We start from the raw sequence: 19,077 nt of genomic DNA, 5'->3' as shown, positions 1-19,077 counted from the left end.
TAAATCTGGGAACTTGGATGGGGGGATGGCTTGGGGCATTCAGTCCTATCAGTGCTTAAACTCCAAGCAAACAGCAAAAACAAAGAACCTAACATCGGTAATGTTTTAGGTCAGCATGATCTCTTTTAAGTTATTTTGCATCTCTCTAAATTTGACTTGGTTGATCACCTTTTTGGCTTTGTGGTATTTTACTATTCTGATTCTACTTCTCTATCTCTGCCTAAACCATCGTTTGTTCCTATACTCCTCAAATGATCGACTTCCCTAAGATTGAGATGTCAACCCTCATTCTTCCATCCCTGATCCCTCTCTAGCTTCCCTTTTATAGGTCTCTTCTACTCCTATAATATCAGATCTCGTGTGTATATACATAACTCTGAAGTTTGATTCTGTCTTGAATTCCAAAACCACATTTCTGACTGCCAACTGAACATTTCCTTCAAGATGTTCTGCCAATACCTTACAAAACTTGTAACTCTGGTTTGTGTGTATTAACAAAAAGGGCAGGGTGAAAGGTATGTTACTGGTTTAATATTTTACTCTTTTCAAAGAAATTCTCCAAACAGGTTATTTTGACAAACCTTTATGGTCTTTTTTGCGGAAGTTGTTTTGTAAATTTTATTTCACATATGTAAAATATCTGTCTTTTCATATTTCATAGCGGTTTGTCATATTTTTACCACCAAAACTAAGCATTTAGATTTTTGCCTTCATCCCCCACATTATCCCTTCTGCCTCCCACCCTCCCGCCACTGTACACGCACGCACGCACGCGTGTGCACAAGCACACAAAATTTTAAATGTTATAATATGCATGAGCTTTGGGTTTTTTGTTATTATTTTTATTGGTAATGGTTCAGTGTGTATTTATGAGGTGGAAGACAGAGCTTGTGCTACTTTTCTCTTTACAGGTCTTCATGCCTTGAGGAGAGTCTTGAGGAAACACCCTAACCTCCCTGACAGTAAGATGGCTGGGTTGGTGAAGATTACTCTGAAAGATTTCTTGCAGGGGATGAATGACATCAGGCCCAGTGCCATGAGGGAGGTAGCAATTGATGTCCCAAATGTAAGTCATTTGTACCCTCATGCTAGCCACACTGTTTGAATTAAACTCTGAAAGAAACTAAGACCCCAGGGAAACTACCTTCCTAAGCTAAACTTAAAAAAATTTTTTTTTCGCAAAAAAAAAAAAAAAGGGCTTCCCTGGTGGTGCAGTGGTTGAGAGTCCGCCTGCCGATGCAGGGGACGCGGGTTCGTGCCCCGGTCCGGGAAGATCCCACATGCCGCAGAGCAGCTGGGCCCGTGAGCCATGGCCGCTGAGGCTGCGCGTCTGGAGCCTGAGCTCCGCAACGGGAGAGGCCACAACAGTGAGAGGCCCGCGTACCGCAAAAAAAAAAAAAAAAAAATTTTTTTTTAATTGAAATTTTTATGGAGATAATTGTAGATATAGTACAGTTGTAAGAAATACTTTAGGGAGAGTGTATGTATACTTTACCCAGTCTCTCCCGCAGTGGTAACACCTTACAAAACTATAATACAGTATCACAAGCCAGGATATTGATAGAATCATCGATCTTTTTCAGGTTTCCCCAGTGTTGCCTGTACTCATTTATGTGTACGTGTGTGTCTGTGTCTGTGTATTTAGTTCTGTGCAGTGTTATTATATGTAAAGTTTTGTGTATCCATCACCAGAATCGAGATACTGAGGATTTCCATCACCACAATGATCCCTTGCTTTGCCCTTTCATAACTACACCCACCTTGTTCATGCATCCATTTCCAAAATTCTGTCATTTCAGAAGTGTTGTGTAAATGGAATTATACATTAGATAATTGTTTAGGATTAGTTTTTTTCACTTACTGTAATTCCCTGGTGATTCATTCAAGTTGTTATATATCAATAGTTTGTTCCTTTCTTTTGCTGAGTAGTATTCCATGGTATATGTGTACAACGGTTTGTTTAACCATTCACCAGTTGAAGGACATCTGGCTTGTTTCCAGTTTGGGGCTATTATGAGTAAAGCTTCTATGAACATTTTTCTACAGGTATTGTGTGAATATAAGTTTTTATTTCTCTGGAACAAATACCCAAGTGTAGTACAGTTACTGGGTTGTATACTAATTCCATGTTTAGTTTTACCAGAAAATGTCAACAAGGCTAATTTTAGAACAAAAAAAAAATCTTCTAGTTATGATACTTTCTACTAATGATGCTTGATGTTTCCTTGGGTTCTTTTACATATACTTCATTGACTGTCTCTGCAGAGTTTTCAGTGAGATCACCACAAGGGCAACAGAAGTTACCTTTTATGCATGGACCACCTGTTACGTCACCTGTGACACACATGGGCCTAATATTCGGGGGTGGGGGATGGCTTTATAGTTTTCTTTGAATATATTAATATTTTTAGAAAATGAACATTGAAACAAGCATTGGCAGTGTGTCCTGCATTATATTATATTGTAATATGTCAATATGTATTTTGAAGTGTCAAAAGAGAGCTGTTATTTAAACTTATTTCACCATGGACCACGTGGAGCAGAGACTTGCAGCATTTGCAGTGTGGTGGATTGCAAAAAATGACCACAAATTCTTCCCTTCACTGTGTTTGCCCTTTTGCACTGCAGTCTTGTAGCTCCTACTCTAAACGCTAGGGAGTCAAGTTTTCCATCCTTGAATCTGCACTTGGCCATGTAACTTGCTTTGGCCAGTGGAGCGTTGGCAGCCATAATGCAAGCAGGCTTGAAAGCGCTTAGGGCTTGCCTTCTCTTGCTGGTCTTTGCCATTGCATTAGCTTTGTTAAGAAATCTGTACTAGCTTCCTGGAGGATGAGAGACTGTGTGAACAGGGATGAGCCTTCCTAGTTGAGATCCCCTCATTCTAGTCATCACCAGTTGTCAGACATGTGATGCCATGCTAGACTATCCCACTCCAATCAAAGTTTGCCCCAACCAGGAGAAACCAGTTAACCCTCAGAATTGTCAGAAATAATAAAGTTATTTTGAGCCACTAAATTTTACAGTCATTAGCAAAAGCTAAGTGAAGCAGGCACTTGTTAGCTTCTTATAGAACACAGTTGTTTTGTAAGTTTAGGCTGGGAAACAGTACCCTGGAGATAAGAACATTCCCAAGGACTAACTGCTAGTTTAGGCTGCTTAATGTGATTTTGAATTCTTTTTGAAACATTTTCAAATTTACTACTGAAAGCTCAACTTTGGGGTTTTTCAGAAGCTCTGTAGCAGAACATGCTCATTTCATATGAATAATTTGACAAATGGAATTATAGAATGAAGAATGATTGATGTTGGGTTAGTAGAAACTTCACTTCTTTGGAACTTACGGTCTAAAGTTCGGGGACATTGATTGGTATGAATACCGATATTGGTATGAATATTTGCAGTATTTATCTGTATTTTATTGGGTACTGTAACATAATATAATGGGTCACGTAGACACCTAATCATCAAATGCCTCATGTGAAAATTTCAGGGGATAGGGTTATAACCAACTGCACCATCCCCAAACATTTTAGTGATTAAAAAAGTTTAGGAGCTAAGGAAACCTACAGTCAGCTTTTAAACTTAAAAGTTATTGCCAATGAAGAATGTGTTTAAGCAGTGGCTGTCCACTCTTAGAACTGCTGAACTGATTTATTCATCATAGGAACTGGTACTACAGCTGCACTTTTAATTGCTCTAATGAAAGAATTTTTCCTTTATTTTCTTTTGATACAGTATTTACAACCCATGGACTTGTGCCATTTTCCATTTGGCGTTTCATTATTTGGTCTAAGTCCATGGTGTACTATGATGTTACTCATGAGCTCCAAAGTGATTAGCCTTGGTCAGAGGACTTTCTTACATTGCTTTTCATGCTCACTTCAGATTGTAAAAATTTTCCTGAGAAGTCAACATTTCTGTAATTGGATTCCTAAAGTTCACTCTTCTGATTTCTGGCTATTACACCTACAAAGATCTCTCCAACTGATTTCTGCAGAAGATTTAATATTTATTTTGCTATAGAAAACCTGTTTAAAGTAGCTAGTTAATTGCGGCTTTTTTTTTTAATAGCAAAGTGAGCATTCAACATCTTTTGAGAAAAGATTTTAGTGTGTGAAATTAAACCTTCTAAATCACACTTGCTAAAGTTTGAAAGAAATGTCTTAAGGTTGGAATGTTGCCAATTATAATATAGTGCATTATTAATTTCAGGAGACCACAAGTGTTAGCCACTTACTTAAATGTAATGTTTCCTTTTTTTGGACTTTCTGAATTGGTGATTATACCAATTGGTGTGTTAAAAGTCAAATGCATTTTACAATTAATCAGTGATGAAAGTCAAATATATTTCTTTACTTGAGGAATCCTTAGAATCTTTGAATATGCTAATATGCATTGTGAAATTTCAGTTTTTCACCCAGAGATAACTGTTAATATTTTGTCACAGTTCCAATAGATTTTTTAGAATTTTATAGATTTTCTTCTGTGCATATAGGTATTTTAATATAGTTAATCTTAGGATATATATAGTTTTATGTTCTGCTTTTATCATTTAAAGTTATATGATAAATGTTTTACTCTAAAATTTCCTGGCAAACATCTTTTTATTGACAGCATAATAGACTGTTATGTTGATAAACTGTAATTGTTTTATCTTTCTTCCATTCTCAGAAATTTAGGGTTTTTTTCTATTTTTCTCTCATATAGTTATAAACATATTTGTGTCCAAATCTTTGCGTTTTTGATTTTGATGAAGTGGAATTACCAGACTAAAATATGTGATTTTTAAAGTTTGTGACAAATATCGTTTTCTTTTTTTTACCCCAGAAAGGTTGTTCTAATTTTTAATCATGTGATAAAAATGTGAAATTGCAAAGAACTTAAGCAAAATCTCATTTTATTTTCACTTTAGTTCTTTTCTCTTTTTACTTTCCACTAGATTATTTTCTTCACTGAAAAGTTCTTTATTACAAGGAATAATACTGGATAAGTTTTAGATGAATAGAGATTTAAAAAGAAAATGAAAGGTAGCTATCAGTTATGTCTCTTCTCCTCCCTATAAAAATGTTAAATTTTTAGATCAGGGGTATATCTGGATGGCTTTTAAATGAATTTGAAGTTCCATAAGACCAGAGGTTCTTTCTTTTTGTTTTTATCCTTAGTACTTAGCATAGGACTAGCACATAATAGATGTCCAATCAGTATTTGTTGAATAAATGAGCAAATAACTATAATTTTCATGAAAAAACATATTAGATGGTCAATTTCAGATATTTGAAAAATATTTTAAAAAGAGTGTATCATCCTTCTTCTGTACCAAAGTACAATATAGGCCATTATTACCCTCATGAAACATTCTTCATATTTTTCATATTTTATAAAGCAACTAATTTCTTTTTTTTTTTTTTTTCCCTTTTATTTTATTTTATTTTTTATTTATTTTTTTTTTAACATCTTTATTGGGGTATAATTGCTTTACAATGGTGTGTTAGTTTCTGATTTATAACAAAGTGAATCAGCCATACATATACATGTGCTCCCATGTGTCTTCCCTCTTGCATCTCCCTCCCTCCCACTCTCCCCCCCGCCACCCCTCCAGGCTGTCCCAAAGCCCCGAGCTAATATCCCTGTGCCTTGCGGCTAAAGCAACTAATTTCTTTAGTGAATTTACTACTGTTAGTGAACTTAACAGTTTTGGAATACAGATGTCTATAATAGTGTTAAGCTGTCTAGTCTGGAAGGATATACAGTAATCCTTTATATTTTATGCAGAACATGTTGCTTTCTTTTTTTTTTTTTTTTTTTTTTGTGGTACGCGGGCCTCTCACTGTTGTGGCCTCTCCCGTTGCGGAGCACAGGCTCTGGATGCGCAGGCTCAGCGGCCATGGCTCACGGGCCCAGCCGCTCCGCGGCATGTGGGATCTTCCCGGACCGGGGCACGAACCCGTGTCCCCTGCATCGGCAGGCGGACTCTCAACCACTGCGCCACCAGGGAAGCCCTGCTTTCTTGATCCATTAAAAATTCTCATTGTATTAAGGTAAAGAAAAAAATATAGTGCTTTTAATACTTGTATTTATATATTATTGTTGCAATCAGTCATTGTGTATACGTCACAACAGTCATTCCTGATAAAAGTCATTCTTAGCCAAATATATACAAATTAATTCCATCAAGTTTATGTAATTCATATATACATCTTAACAATCCCCTTCTCCTGGCTTTCTCTATTTTATTTTATGTAGTTTTAGGTTATCCTTTATTATTTGGAAGTAATCTATCTGTACCCTTTTTTTTTTTTTTTTTTGCGGTACGCGGGCCTCTCACTGTTGCGGCCTCTCCCGTTGCGGAGCACAGGCTCTGGACGCGCAGGCTCAGCGGCCATGGCTAACGGGCCCAGCTGCTCCGCGGCATGTGGGATCTTCCCGGACCGGGGCACGAACCTGCGTGCCCTGCATCGGCAGGCGGACTCTCAACCACTGCGCCACCAGGGAAGCCCCATCTGTACACTTTTGATAATACCTTCGGATTGCAGTTTTCAGAATTTGGACCTTTGGTTCAGAATAAGCCAAAAGCCAATTAAAAAAATAGGACTCTACTTTCACATGAACGCACTTTTGTAAAGTGAACTGCAGGCAGAGCCTCAGGACTACCTGTATAGCCCCAAACCCGTTTGCAGTCTTGGATCCAGGTTAAACTTAGAGGTAGTTGGTGGTCAAATTGAGTGTCTACCAAATGTCATTATTTAAATAAACATTCCTCATTTACTCCCATTTTAAAAACTAGCAAACCTCTTAATTATATGAATAATCAAAAGGTTATCTGTTTCACTACGTATTCAAAATTTGCAGCTGTATTTTCATTTGGCGCTTTTTCAGATGAGACTAGAACATCAGAATGTGACAAGTGAGTTGAATTTCCTAGGATGAGCTCATTAGCATTACTTTTCTGGTGCAGAGATATGAGTTAAATAGTTTAATTGACCATAATTACATTTTATTCTTCTTGTACCCTCAGGATAATTAGAAGGAATTTGAGTTTCTGTTTTTTAAAAGCAGTACTGTATTCTATATTTTATTTCTTACAGACTCAGAAGATTGAGGGCTTCTATGATGCTTTACTAAATAACAGATTTTTTTTTTTTTGGAATAGATAGTACAACCTGTAGAAATTCTATTAATTCCATATTGGTCCTTGGCAGGGTTTTGAATTTGGTTTCTTTTGATTTTCCTTCTTGTTGTCTAGACAGAAGAGTGTCTTCTATCACTTACAAGATCCCAGTCTTCTCTGCCAACTACTCTTGAGCATTTTTATAGTTTTAAGTAATAACAATTGAACAGGAAAGCACATTTGGAAAAGTAGATTACTTTTTTTTTAACATCTTCATTAGAGTATAATTGCTTTACAACGGTGTGTCAGTTTCTGCTTTATAACAAAGTGAATCACTTATACATATATCCCCATACCTGTTCCCTCTTGCATCTCCCTCCCCCGCACCCTCCCTATCCCACCCCTTTAGGTGGTCATGAAGCACTGAGTTAATCACCCTGTGCTATGTGGCTGCTTCCCACTAGCTATCTGTTTTACATTTGGTAGTGTGTATAATACGTCCATGCCACTCTCTCACTTTGTCCCAGCTTACCCTTCCCCCTCCCCGTATCAAGTCCCTTCTCTAGTAGGTCTGCATCTTTATTCCCGTCTTGCCCCTAAGTTCTTCTGACCATTTTCTTTTCGTTTTTTTTTTAGATTCCATACATATGTGTTAGCATACAGTATTTGTTTTTCTCTTTCAGCCTTACTTCACTCTGTATGACAGCCTCTAGGTCCATCCACCTCACGACAAATAACTCAGTTTTGTTCCTTTTTATGGCTGAGTAATATTCCATTGTATATATGTGACACATCTTCTTTATCCATTCATCTGTTGATGGACACCTAGGTTGCTTCCATGTCCTGGCTATTGTAAATAGAGCTGCAATGAACATTTTGGTACATGACTCTTCTTGAATTATGGTTTTCTCAGGGTATATGCCCAGTAGTGGGATTGCTGGGTCATATGGTAGTTCTATTTTTAGTTTTTTAAGGAACCTTCATACTGTTCTCCATAGTGGCTGTATCAATTTACATTCCCACCAACAGTGCAAGAGGGTTTCCTTTTCTCCACACCCTCTCCAGCATTTATTGTTTGTAGATGTTTTGATGATGGCCATTCTGACCGGTGTGAGATGATATCTCATTATAGTTTTGAGTTGCATTTCTCTAATGATTAATGATGTTGAGCATTCTTTCATGTGTTTGTTGGCTATCTGTATATCTTCTTTGGAGAAGTGTCTATTTAGGTCTTCTGTCCATTTTTGGATTGCGTTGTTTGTTTTTTTAATATTGAGCTGCATGAGTTGCTTGTGTGTATTGGAGATTAATCCTTTGTCAATTGCTTCATGTTTATGATTTCCTTTGCTGTGCAAAGTCTATTTTGTCTGATACGAGAATTGCTACTCCAGCTTTCTTTTGTTTTCCATTTGTATGGAATATCTTTTTCCATCCCCTCACTTTCAGTCTTTATGTGTCCCTAGGTCTGAAGTGGGTCTCTTGTAGACAGCATATATATGAGTCTTGTTTTTGTAACCATTCAGCCAGTCTATGTCTTTTGGTTGGAGCATTTAATCCATTTACATTTAAGGTAATTATCGACACGTGTTCCTATTACCATTTTTCTTAATTGTTTTGGGCTTATTATTGTAGGTCTTTACCTTCTCTTCTGTTTCCTGCCTAGAGAAGTTCCTTTAGCATTTGTTGTAGAGCTGGTTTGGTGGTGCTGAATTCTCTCAGCTTTTGCTTGTCTGTAAAGCTTTTAATTTCTCCATCAAATCTGAGTGAGATCCTTGCTGGGTAGAGTAATCTTGGTTGTACGTTTTTCTCTTTCATCACTTTAAGTATGTCCTGCCAGTCCCTTCTGGCTTGCTGAAAGATCAGCTGTTAACCTCACAGGGATTCCCTTATGTGTTACTTGTTGTTTTTCCCTTGCTGCTTTTAATATGTCTTCTTTGTATTTAATTTTTGATAGTTTGATTAATATGTGTCTTGGCGTGTTTCTCCTTGGATTGATCCTGTATGGGACTCTCTGTGCTTCTAGACTTGATTAACTATTTCCTTTCCCATATTAGGGAAGTTTTCAACTATAATCTCTTCAAATATTTTCTCAGTCCCTTTCTTTTTCTCTTCTTCTTCTGGGACCCCTATAATTCGAATGTTGGTGCATTTAATGTTGTCCCAGAGGTCTCTGAGACTGTCCTCAATTCTTTTCATTCTTTTTTCTTTATTCTGGTCTGCGGTAGTTATTTCCACTATTTTATCTTCCAGGTCACTTACCCATTCTTCTGCCTCAGTTATTCTGCTATTGATCCCTTCTAGAGAATTTTTAATTTCATTTATTGTGTTGTTCATTTCTCCTTGCTCTTTAGTTCTTCTAGGTCCTTGTTAAACATTTCTTGTATTTTCTCCATTCTATTTCCAAGATTTTGGATCATTACTGTCATTATTCTGAATTCTTTTTCAGGTAGATTGCCTATTTCCTCTTCATTTGTTAGGTCTGGTCGGTTTTTATCTTGCTCCTTCATCTGCTGTGTGTTTTTCTGTCTTCTCATTTTGCTTAACTTACTGTGTTTGGGGTCTCCTTTTCACAGGCTGCAGGTTCGTAGTTTCTGTTGTTTTTGGTGTCTGTCCCCAGTGGCTAAGGTTGGTTCAGTGTGTTGTGTAGGCTTCCTGGTGGAGGGGACTAGTGCCTGTGTTCTGGTGGATGAGGCTGGATCTTATCTTTCTGGTGGGCAGGTCCACATCTGGTGGTGTGTTTTGGGGTGTCTGTGGCCTTTTAATAATTTTATGCAGCCTCTGTGCTAATGGATGGGGTTGTGTTCCTGTCTTGCTAGTTGTTTGGCATAGGGTGTCTTGCACTCGAGGTTGCTGGTCCTTGAGTGGAGCTGGGTGCTGGTGTTGAGATGGAGATCTCTGGGAGATTTTTGCCATTTGATATTTTGTGGAGCTGGGAGGTCTCTTGTGGACCAGTGTCCTGAAGTTGGCTCTCCCACCTCAGTGGCACAGCCCTGATGCCTGGCTGGAGCACCAAGAGCCTGTCCTGCACATAGCTAAGAATAAAAGGGAGAAAAAAAAGAAAGAAAGAAGATAAAGCAAAATAAAATAAAGTTATTAAAATAAAAAATAATTAAAAAAATTTTTTTAAGTTAAAAAAAAGGACAGTACACTAGGACAAATGGTAAAAGCAAAGCTGTACAGACAACATCTCACACAGAAGCATACACATACACACTCACAAAAAGTGGAAAAGGGAAAAATATATATATATCGTTGCTCTCAAAGTCCACCTCCTCAATTTGGGATGATTCGTTGCCTATTCAGGTATTCCACAGATGCAGGGTACATCAAGTTGATTGTGGAGATTTAATCTGCTGCTCCTCAGGCTGCTGGGAGAGATTTCCCTTTCTCTCTGTTCGCACAGCTCCCGGGGTTCAGCTTTGGATGTGCACCCGCCCCTCTGCGTGTAGGTCGCCTGAGGGCGTCTGTTCCCACTCAGGATGGGGTTAAAGGAGCAGCTGATTGGGGGGCTCTGGCTCACTCAGGCCGCGGGAAGGGAGGGGCACGGATGCGGGGAGAGCCTGCGGCAGCAGAGGCCAGCGTGAGGTTGCACCAGCCCGAGGCACGCCATGCGTTCTCCCAGGGAAGTTGTCCCTGGATCCCGGGACCCTGGCAGTGGCGGGTTTGCACAGGCTCCCTGGAGGGGAGGTGTGGATAGTGACCTGTGCTCGCATACAGGCTTCTTGATGGCCGCAGCAGCCGCCTTAGCGTCCCATGCCTGTCTCTGGAGTCCGCGCTGATAGCCGCGGCTCGTGCCCATCCCTGGAGCTCCTTTAAGCCGTGCTCTGAATCTTCTCTCTTTGCACACCAGGAAACAAAGAGGGAAGAAAAAGTCTCTTGCCTCTTCGGCAGCTTCAGACCTTTTCCCGGACTCCCTCCCGGCTAGCTGTGGCACACTAGCTCCTTTCAGGCTGTGTTCACGCCGCCAACCCCAGTCCTCTCCCTGCGTCCGACCGAAGCCCGAGCCTCAGCTCCCAACCCACGCCCGCCCCGGCGGGTGCGCAGACAAGCCTCTCGGGCTGGTGAGTGCCGGTCGGCACCTATCCTCTGTGCGGGAATCTCTCCGCTTTTTCCTCCGCACCCCTGTGGCTGCGTTCTCCTCCACGGCTCTGAAGCTTTCCCCCTCCGCCACCCGCAGTCTCCGCCAGCGAAGGGGCTTTCTAGTGTGTGGAAACCTTTCCTCCTTCACAGCTCCCTCCCACTGGTGCGGGTCCCGTCCCTATTCTTTGTCTCTGTTTTTTCTTTTGCCCTACCCAAGTACGTGGGGAGTTTCTTGCCTTTTGGGAGGTCTGAGGTCTTCTGCCAGCGTTCAGTAGGTGTTCTGTAGGAGTTGTTCCACCTGTGGATGTATTTCTGACGTATTTGTGAGCAGGAAGGTGATCTCTGCGTCTTACTCTTCCGCCATCTTGAAGCTCTCAAAGTAGATTACTTTTAACCAGCAAATACTCTGTGCCAAAATCAAGATTTTAGTTTGACCATTATTAAATATTGTAGAGGTTTAACTCTTTCATTCCACTTTTCTTTTTATACCTTACTTTTCTCCGGGTTCAATAGGAGGAGAAATGAGTGGAAGGATCACCAATTTCTATTCTCAGCTCTGACCCCAGTTAACATTGATGAAATTGAACACTTTTCCGTTCAGGTTATAAATAGAGAACTCTTAATTTTCAGTTTCTGTTGGGTGTCTCCTTTTGAATCTATAAATAATGTTGAGGTTGTCCTAGAAGAAAATGCCACACTTGTATGTATAGTTGATCAGTACTCAGTACAAGCACAGCTCATTTTGTTGTGTTTCACTTTATTGTGGTTCACAGATACTGGTGTTTTTTTGTTTTTTTTAAAGAAATTGAAGGTTTGTGGCAACCCTGTGATGAGCAAGTCTGTCAGCCAGTTTTCTAACAGTATTTTCTCACTTTGTGTCTCGGTATTACTCTGTATTATTTGGTAATTATTGCACTATTTCAGACTTTTTCATTATTATTATATTTTTATGGTGATCTTTAATTAGTGATCTTTGATGTTACTATTGTAATTGTTTTAGGGTGCCACTAACTGTACCCATATAAGATGGTGAACTTAACCGGTAATTGTTGTGTGTTCTGACTGCTCTACCAACCATCTGTTCCCCTAGCTTGCTCCCTCTCCTTGGGCCTCTCTATTCTCTGAGACACAGCAATATTGAAATTAGGCCAGTTAATAACCCTACAGTGGTCTCTGTGTGTTCAAGGAAAAGGAAGAGTCACATCTCTCACTTTCAATCAAAAGCTAGAAATGATTAAGCTTAGTGAAGAAGGCATGTCAAAAGCCAAGATAGGCCTTTAAAAGCTAGGGCTCTTGTGCCAAACAGTTAGCCAAGTTGTGATGCAAAGGAAAAATTCTTGAAGGGAATTAAGTGCTTCTCCAGTGAACACATGAATGATGTGGAGAAAGTTTTAGTGGTCTGGATAGAAGATCAAACCAGCTGCAACATTCCCTTAAGCCAAAGTCTAATCCAGAGCAAGGCCCAAACTCTCTTCAATTCTGTGAAGGGTGGTATAGATGAGGAGGCTGCAGAAGAAAAGTCTGAAGCGAGCAAATGTCGATTCATGTTGTTTAAGGAAAGAAGCCGTCTCCATAACATCAAAGTGCAAGGTGAAACAGCAAGTGCTGATGGAGAAGCTGCAGCAGGTTATCCGAAAGATCTAGCTAAGATGGTTTAATGAAGGTGGCTACCCTAGACAGCAGATTTTCATTGTAGATGAGACAGCCTTACATTGGAAGAAGATGCCATCTAGGACTCTAATAGCTAGAGAGGAAAAGTCAGTGCCTGGCTTTAAAGCTTTAAAGGACAGGTTAACTCTTGTTAGGGGCTAGTGCAGCTGTTGACTTTAATTTGAAGCCAGTGCTCATTTACCATTCCAAAAATCCTAGGGTTCTTAACAGTGATGCTAAATCTACTCTGCCTGTGCTCTCTATAAATGGAACAGCAAAGCCTGGCTGACAATACTTTTGTTTACAACATGGTTTTCTGAATATTTTAAGCCCACTATTGAGACCTAATACTCAGAAAAAAAGCTTCCTTTCAAAATATTACTGTTCATTGACAATTCACCTGGTCATCCAAGAAGTCTGACGGAGATGTACAACAAGATTAATATTGTTTTCATGCCTGCTAACACAACATCCGTTCTGCAGGCCATGGATCAAGGCATCATTTTGACTTTCAAGTCTTATTATTTAAGAAATACGTTTTGCAAGGATATAGCTACCATAGGTAGCGATTCCTCTGTTGGATCTGAGCAAAGTAAATTGAAAACCTTCTAAAAAAGATTCACCATTCTAGATGCCATTAAGAACATTCATGATTCACAGCAGAGGTCTATACCAACATTCACAGGGGTTTGGAAGAAGTTGATTCTAACCCTTATGGATGACTTTGAGGGATTCAAGACTTCAGTGGCGGAAGTAACTGCAGATGTGGTAGAAATAGCAAGAGAACTGGAATTAGAAGTGGAGCCTGAAGATGTGACTGGATTGCTGCAATCTCATGGTACAACTTGAATGACTGAGGAGTTGCTTCCTATGGATGAGCAAAGAAAGTGGTTTCTGGAGATGGAATTTACTCCTAGTGAAGATGCTGTGAAAATTGTTGACATGACAACAAAGAAGTTGGAATTTTACATAAACTTAGTTAAAGCAGTGGCAGGGTTTGAGAAGATTGACTCCAATTTTGAAAGAAATTCTACTGTAGTTAAAATGCTGTCAAACATCGCATACTACAGAGAAATTGTTTGTGAAAGGAAAAGTTGATTGATGTGGCAGGCTTCACTGCTGTCTTTTTTTTTTTTTTTTTTTTTTTGCGGTACGCGGGCCTCTCACTGCTGTGGCCTCTCCCGTTGCGGAGCACAGGCTCCGGACGCACAGGCTCAGCGGCCATGGCTCACGGGCCTAGTCGCTCCGCGGCATGTGGGATCTTCCCGGACCGGGGCACGAACCCGTGTCCCTTGCATCGGCAGGCGGACTCTCAACCACTGCGCCACCAGGGAAGCCCCACTGGTGTCTTATTTTAAGAAACTGCCACAGCCGCCCCAGCCTTCAGCATCCACCCTGGTCAGTCAGCAGCATCAACATCAAGACAAGACTCTCCACCAGCGAAGGATTGTGACTCACTGAGGCTCAGATGATGATTAACATTTTTTAGCAATAAAGTATTTTTTAATTAAGGTATGTACATTATTTTTTAGACATAATGCTACTGCACCCTTAATGGACTACAGTGTAGTATAAACATAACCTTCACATACACTGGGAAACCAAAAAATCTGTGTGATTCACTTTATTGCGATGTTCGCCTTGCTGAGAGTGGTCTTGAACCAAACCCACAGTATCTCTGAAGAAAGCCTGTAAATACTTGATGAGTATTTGCTAAAAACACAGATTTTCATTTAAAGGAAATCATTGGTAGGGTTAATGTGGTTCTTTTGTGGTACCACCTTTTCACTTCACCTTACACAGATACAGAGTAATTACACACTCACCTGATCTTGTCCCATAGTCCATCTGTCCCAAACTGTCTTAAATGCCATCAACATAACTCCCTATTGATAACCTCTAAGATGAAGTCTAAGCTCTTTAGTTTGGTGTTCGTAACCTGGCTCGTGCCTTCTTCACTTTCATCTTACATTGTTCTGTTAAACCATTTTGTATTTTTGCACGTTGTCCTCCCCTCTGCCTGAAAAATTACTTTCTGACCTCTCAGTTACCAAAGATCTTGTAATATGATTCCTAATACACACATACAAAGCTAACACATATATGCCTTGTGGTTCTTTTGTCTTATTCATCTTTGTGTCCCCTCTGTTTGGCAAATAGTACCAACTAAATAAAGGTTTGTCGAATGACTGAATATTTTATGTAGCATTTTGGTTCATAGTGGTTCTCATTTTTCAGAAATGGTTCTTTTACCTTTTCATATAAAAATATATGTATAGATATTTGGTAACAGCTTTATTGAGGTATAATTCACCTATCAGTCATTCACTTATTTAAAGGGTACAATTCAGTGGTCTAGTATATGCAAAAAGTTGTACAGGCGTCACTACATTTAATTTTAGAACATTTTCATCATCCCCAAAAGAAACCCTATACACTTTGCCCATCATCTTGCAACCTGTGCATTCCCCCATTTTTAATTGTTTTTTATTTATTATTGAGTTGTATATGTACTAGATACAAGTCCTTTATTATATTTGATATCAGGTATATATGATTTGCAAATATTTTCTCCCACTCAGTGAGCTGCCTCTTTTCATTTTCTTGATAATGTCCTTTGCAGCATAAAAGTTTTTGATTTCAATGCAGTCCAGTGTCTCTATTTTTTCTTTACTTGTGTGTAGTTTTGGTGTCACATTTAAGAAAGTATTGCCGGATCCAAGGTCAGGAGGATTTACTGTATATTTTCTTCTAAGAGTTTATAAGAGTTGCTTATAATCTTAGCATGTACATTTAGGTCTTTAGTTAATTTTTTTTCCCCCAGGTAGGGTTAACTCTGCTCCTCTGTGTGTAACCATAGGACTCTGAAACTCCATCTATAGCTTGGAGTCATAAACATATATGGGAAAAGTTTTGTTGTTGTTTTTTTAAACTGTGGTAAACTATGCATAACATGAAATTTACCATTTTAACCAGTCTTAAGTATATAATTGGGTGGTATTAAGTATATTCCCATTGCTGTGCAACCATCACCACCGTCTAGTCCTGTAACTTTAATTATTTGGAAGGCTTAAGTTAAATTTAACTTTTTAGTAAATCTAGGACTATTCAGGTTATCTGTTTTTTTCTTGAGTTTGGTAGTTTGTATCTTTTAAGGAATTGGTCCATTTTGCCTTAATTGCCTGATTTATGGACATAGTTGTTCGTAGTCTTCCTTATTATCTTTTTACTGTCTGTGGGATCAGTAGTGTTTTCTCTTTCATTTCTAATACTGTTTATGTCTTCTCTTTTTTTTCATGATCATTCTGCCTGGAGGTCTAGCAGTTTTATTGATTTTTTTCAAATTATCAGCTTTTTGTTTTATTTTTCTGATTTTGATTTCATTGATTTCTGTGCTAATCTTTGTTATTTCCTTCCTTGTTTGCATTAGGCTTAATCTGGTCTTCTTCCTTTAAGGTGAGAGCTGTGGTTAGTGAGTTTAGTTCTGTCTCTTCTAGGTCTGTGTTCAGTGCTATAAATAATCATTAAGCATTGTTTTAGCTGCATCCCACATATTTGATATGTTGGATTTTCATTTCCATTTAGTTCAAAATATTTTTTATTTCCTTTGAAACATCTTTAACTTAACATGGTCTACCTTCAAGTGATAATGTATCACATGTGTAGTGTAAGAACCTTAAAACAGTGTACTTCTTTTGCTCCCCTCCTGGCCTTTGTGCTGTTGTCATACATTTTACTTTTACATGGTTGTGAACCCCAGAGTACATTGTCATCATTTTTGCTCTAAATAGTATTTCCGTTTGAAGCGATTTAAATAATAATAAAGAAAATTTTCTATGTTTACACAGTGTAATTACCACTTCCAGCTCTCTTTAGTCTTTTGTGTAGATTCAGGTTTCCATCTGGTATCATTTTCCTTCTTCCTGAAGGGCTTACTTTAACATATCCTGTAATGCAGGTGTGCTGGTCAAGAATTCTTTCAGTTTTTGCATGTCTCAAAAAAGTCATTATTTTGTTTTTGTTTTAAAAAGATACTTTTATTGGGTAAAGAATTTAGATTGACAGTGATACCCCTCCCGTTACCCACGCACCCCTAGTTCTTTAATGATTTGCTCCACTCTCTGCTTTCTTGCATTATTTTTGAAAATAAATCTGCTGTCTCCATTTTCATTGTTTTCTGTGTGTAACATATCTTTTTTTTTCCTCAGGTTGCTTTTAAGATTTTCTCTTTAACACTTGTTTTAAGCAATTTGATTATCATGTGCCTTAATAGTTTTCTTCTTGTTTCTTGTGCTAGTTCATTAGTCCCCTCACTGGGGACTAAAAATACACATGTACATTTGTCTGCTTGAGATTCTCCCAAAGCCCAGTAATGCTGTGTTCATTTTTTATATTCCTCTGTTTTCTTTCTCCCTTTTTTTTGTTTTAGAGGGTCTCTGTTGCTGTGCCTACCAGTTCGCTAACCTTTTTTCCCCATTAAAGTGTCTAATCAGCTGTTAATTCCATCCAGTACATTTTAAAAATTATGGACACTGTAGTATTTCTTTAGAAATTTGATTTTTATCCTTTTTATATTTTTTCTTCTCTACTTAATGTTTTCAATGTTTCCTTCATTTGAACATATGCAACATATTTATAATAATAGCTGTTATAATGTCCTTGTCTTCTAATTCTATCTGTGTAATTTCTGAATCAGCTTCAATTTATTGATTTTTTTCCTTATTATAGATTATATTTCCCTGCTTCTTTGCATGCACGATGCATTTTGATTGGTTTCCAGAAATTCTGATTTTTATTTTGTTGGGAGATGAATGCTTTATATTCATAAAAATATTCTTGAGATTTATTCTGGGGTGTGGTTAAGTTATTTGGAAAGTTTGATCCTTTTTGGTCATGCCTTCAAATTTTCTCAGGTGGTACCATGGCAATGTTTTGTCTAGGGTTAATTTTTCCCTACTAGTGAGCTAAGATCCTTATCAATATCCTACCTGATGCTCTATAAATTATGAGGGTCCACTCTGACTGTTGGGAGCAGGCATGCTTCCTTCTAGTCCTTTTAGGTCTCTGGTTTCTTTTTTTTTTTTCCTGGCCTCATTTGTTTTGCTCACATGTGTGTACTGATAACTGAATATTTGATGGAGACCCTCTACAGATTTCAGGAGTTCTCTCTCTGTCTCTGTACCTCTTTTACCTCTAATACTCTGCCCTGCAATACCTACCTCTTTGACTTTCCATACTCCCAGCTTCATTTTCTCATCTCAGGGAGACTGTGGGCTCTGCTTAGGTTTCCTCTCCACTGCTGCAACCTGTGGCCTTTCTCCAGGCAGTTAGATAGGCACAGTCATAGGGTTCACCTCACTGTTTCCCTTCTCTCAAGGATCATCCTCCTTCATTGCCTGATGGCCAATGTCCTAAGAGTTTGTCAAGCTTTTTAAGTTTTTTCAGACAGAAAGGTAAATCTTATTTCTTTTACTCCTTGGCTGGAAGCAAAGGTCCCTATTTGGCAGTTTTCAAAAAATACCATTTTTAATAATTTACATCTAAGCCACAGGGTGGGGCATATTCCAATGCCCCATGTTAGAATCACCATGTCAGAATTTCATGTACTCTTCAGAAAAATGCTTTGCAGTTTTTTTATATAGGTTTTCTTTTTACATCTTTATTGGCGTATAATTGCTTTACAAGGTTGTGTTAGTTTCTGCTGTACAACAAGGTGAATCAGCTATATGTACACATATATCCCCATATCCCCTCCCTCTTGAGCCTCCCTCCTACCCTCCCTATCCCACCCCTCTAGGTGGTCACAAAGCATCGAGCTGATCTCACAGTTCTATGCAGCAGCTTCCCATTAGCTATCTATTTTACATTTGGTAGTGTATATATGTCAGTGCTACTCTCTCACTTCGTCCCAACTTCCCCTTCCCACCGTGTCCTCGAGTCTGTTTTCTACGTCTGTGTCTTTATTCCTGCCCTGCCACTAGGTTCATCAGTACCATTTTTTTAGATTCCATATATATGTGTTAGCATATGGTATTTGTTTTTCTCTTTCTGACTTACTTTGCTCTGTATGACAGACTCTAGGTCCATCCACCTCATTACAAATAACTCAGTTTCATTCCTTTTTATGGCTGAGTGATATTCCATTGTATAAATGTGCCACATCTTCTTTATCCATTTATCTGTCAGTGGACATTCAGGATTCTTCCATGTCCTGGCTATTGTAAATAGTGCTGCAGTGA

At 38.8% G+C, this 19,077-nt stretch overlaps 1 protein-coding gene across 2 annotated transcripts in view; it reads left to right on the top strand.

Moving 5' to 3' along the window:
* Nucleotides 1–19,077, top strand: part of SPATA5 (spermatogenesis associated 5) — a 345,032-nt gene that overhangs the window by 42,847 nt on the left and 283,108 nt on the right. For both annotated transcript variants that reach the window (XM_032633447.1, XM_032633448.1), the window contains exon 10: nucleotides 912–1,066. In XM_032633447.1, the coding sequence (XP_032489338.1) occupies nucleotides 912–1,066 (155 nt within the window). The remainder of the gene's footprint in view (nucleotides 1–911; nucleotides 1,067–19,077) is intronic.

This window comes from Phocoena sinus, chromosome 5, assembly GCF_008692025.1.
Source record: "Phocoena sinus isolate mPhoSin1 chromosome 5, mPhoSin1.pri, whole genome shotgun sequence".
In the NCBI taxonomy this organism is placed as follows: Eukaryota; Metazoa; Chordata; class Mammalia; order Artiodactyla; family Phocoenidae; genus Phocoena; species Phocoena sinus.
The sequence above is the reverse complement of the archived record's forward strand: the minus strand, read 5'-3'. Positions and strand labels throughout refer to the sequence as shown.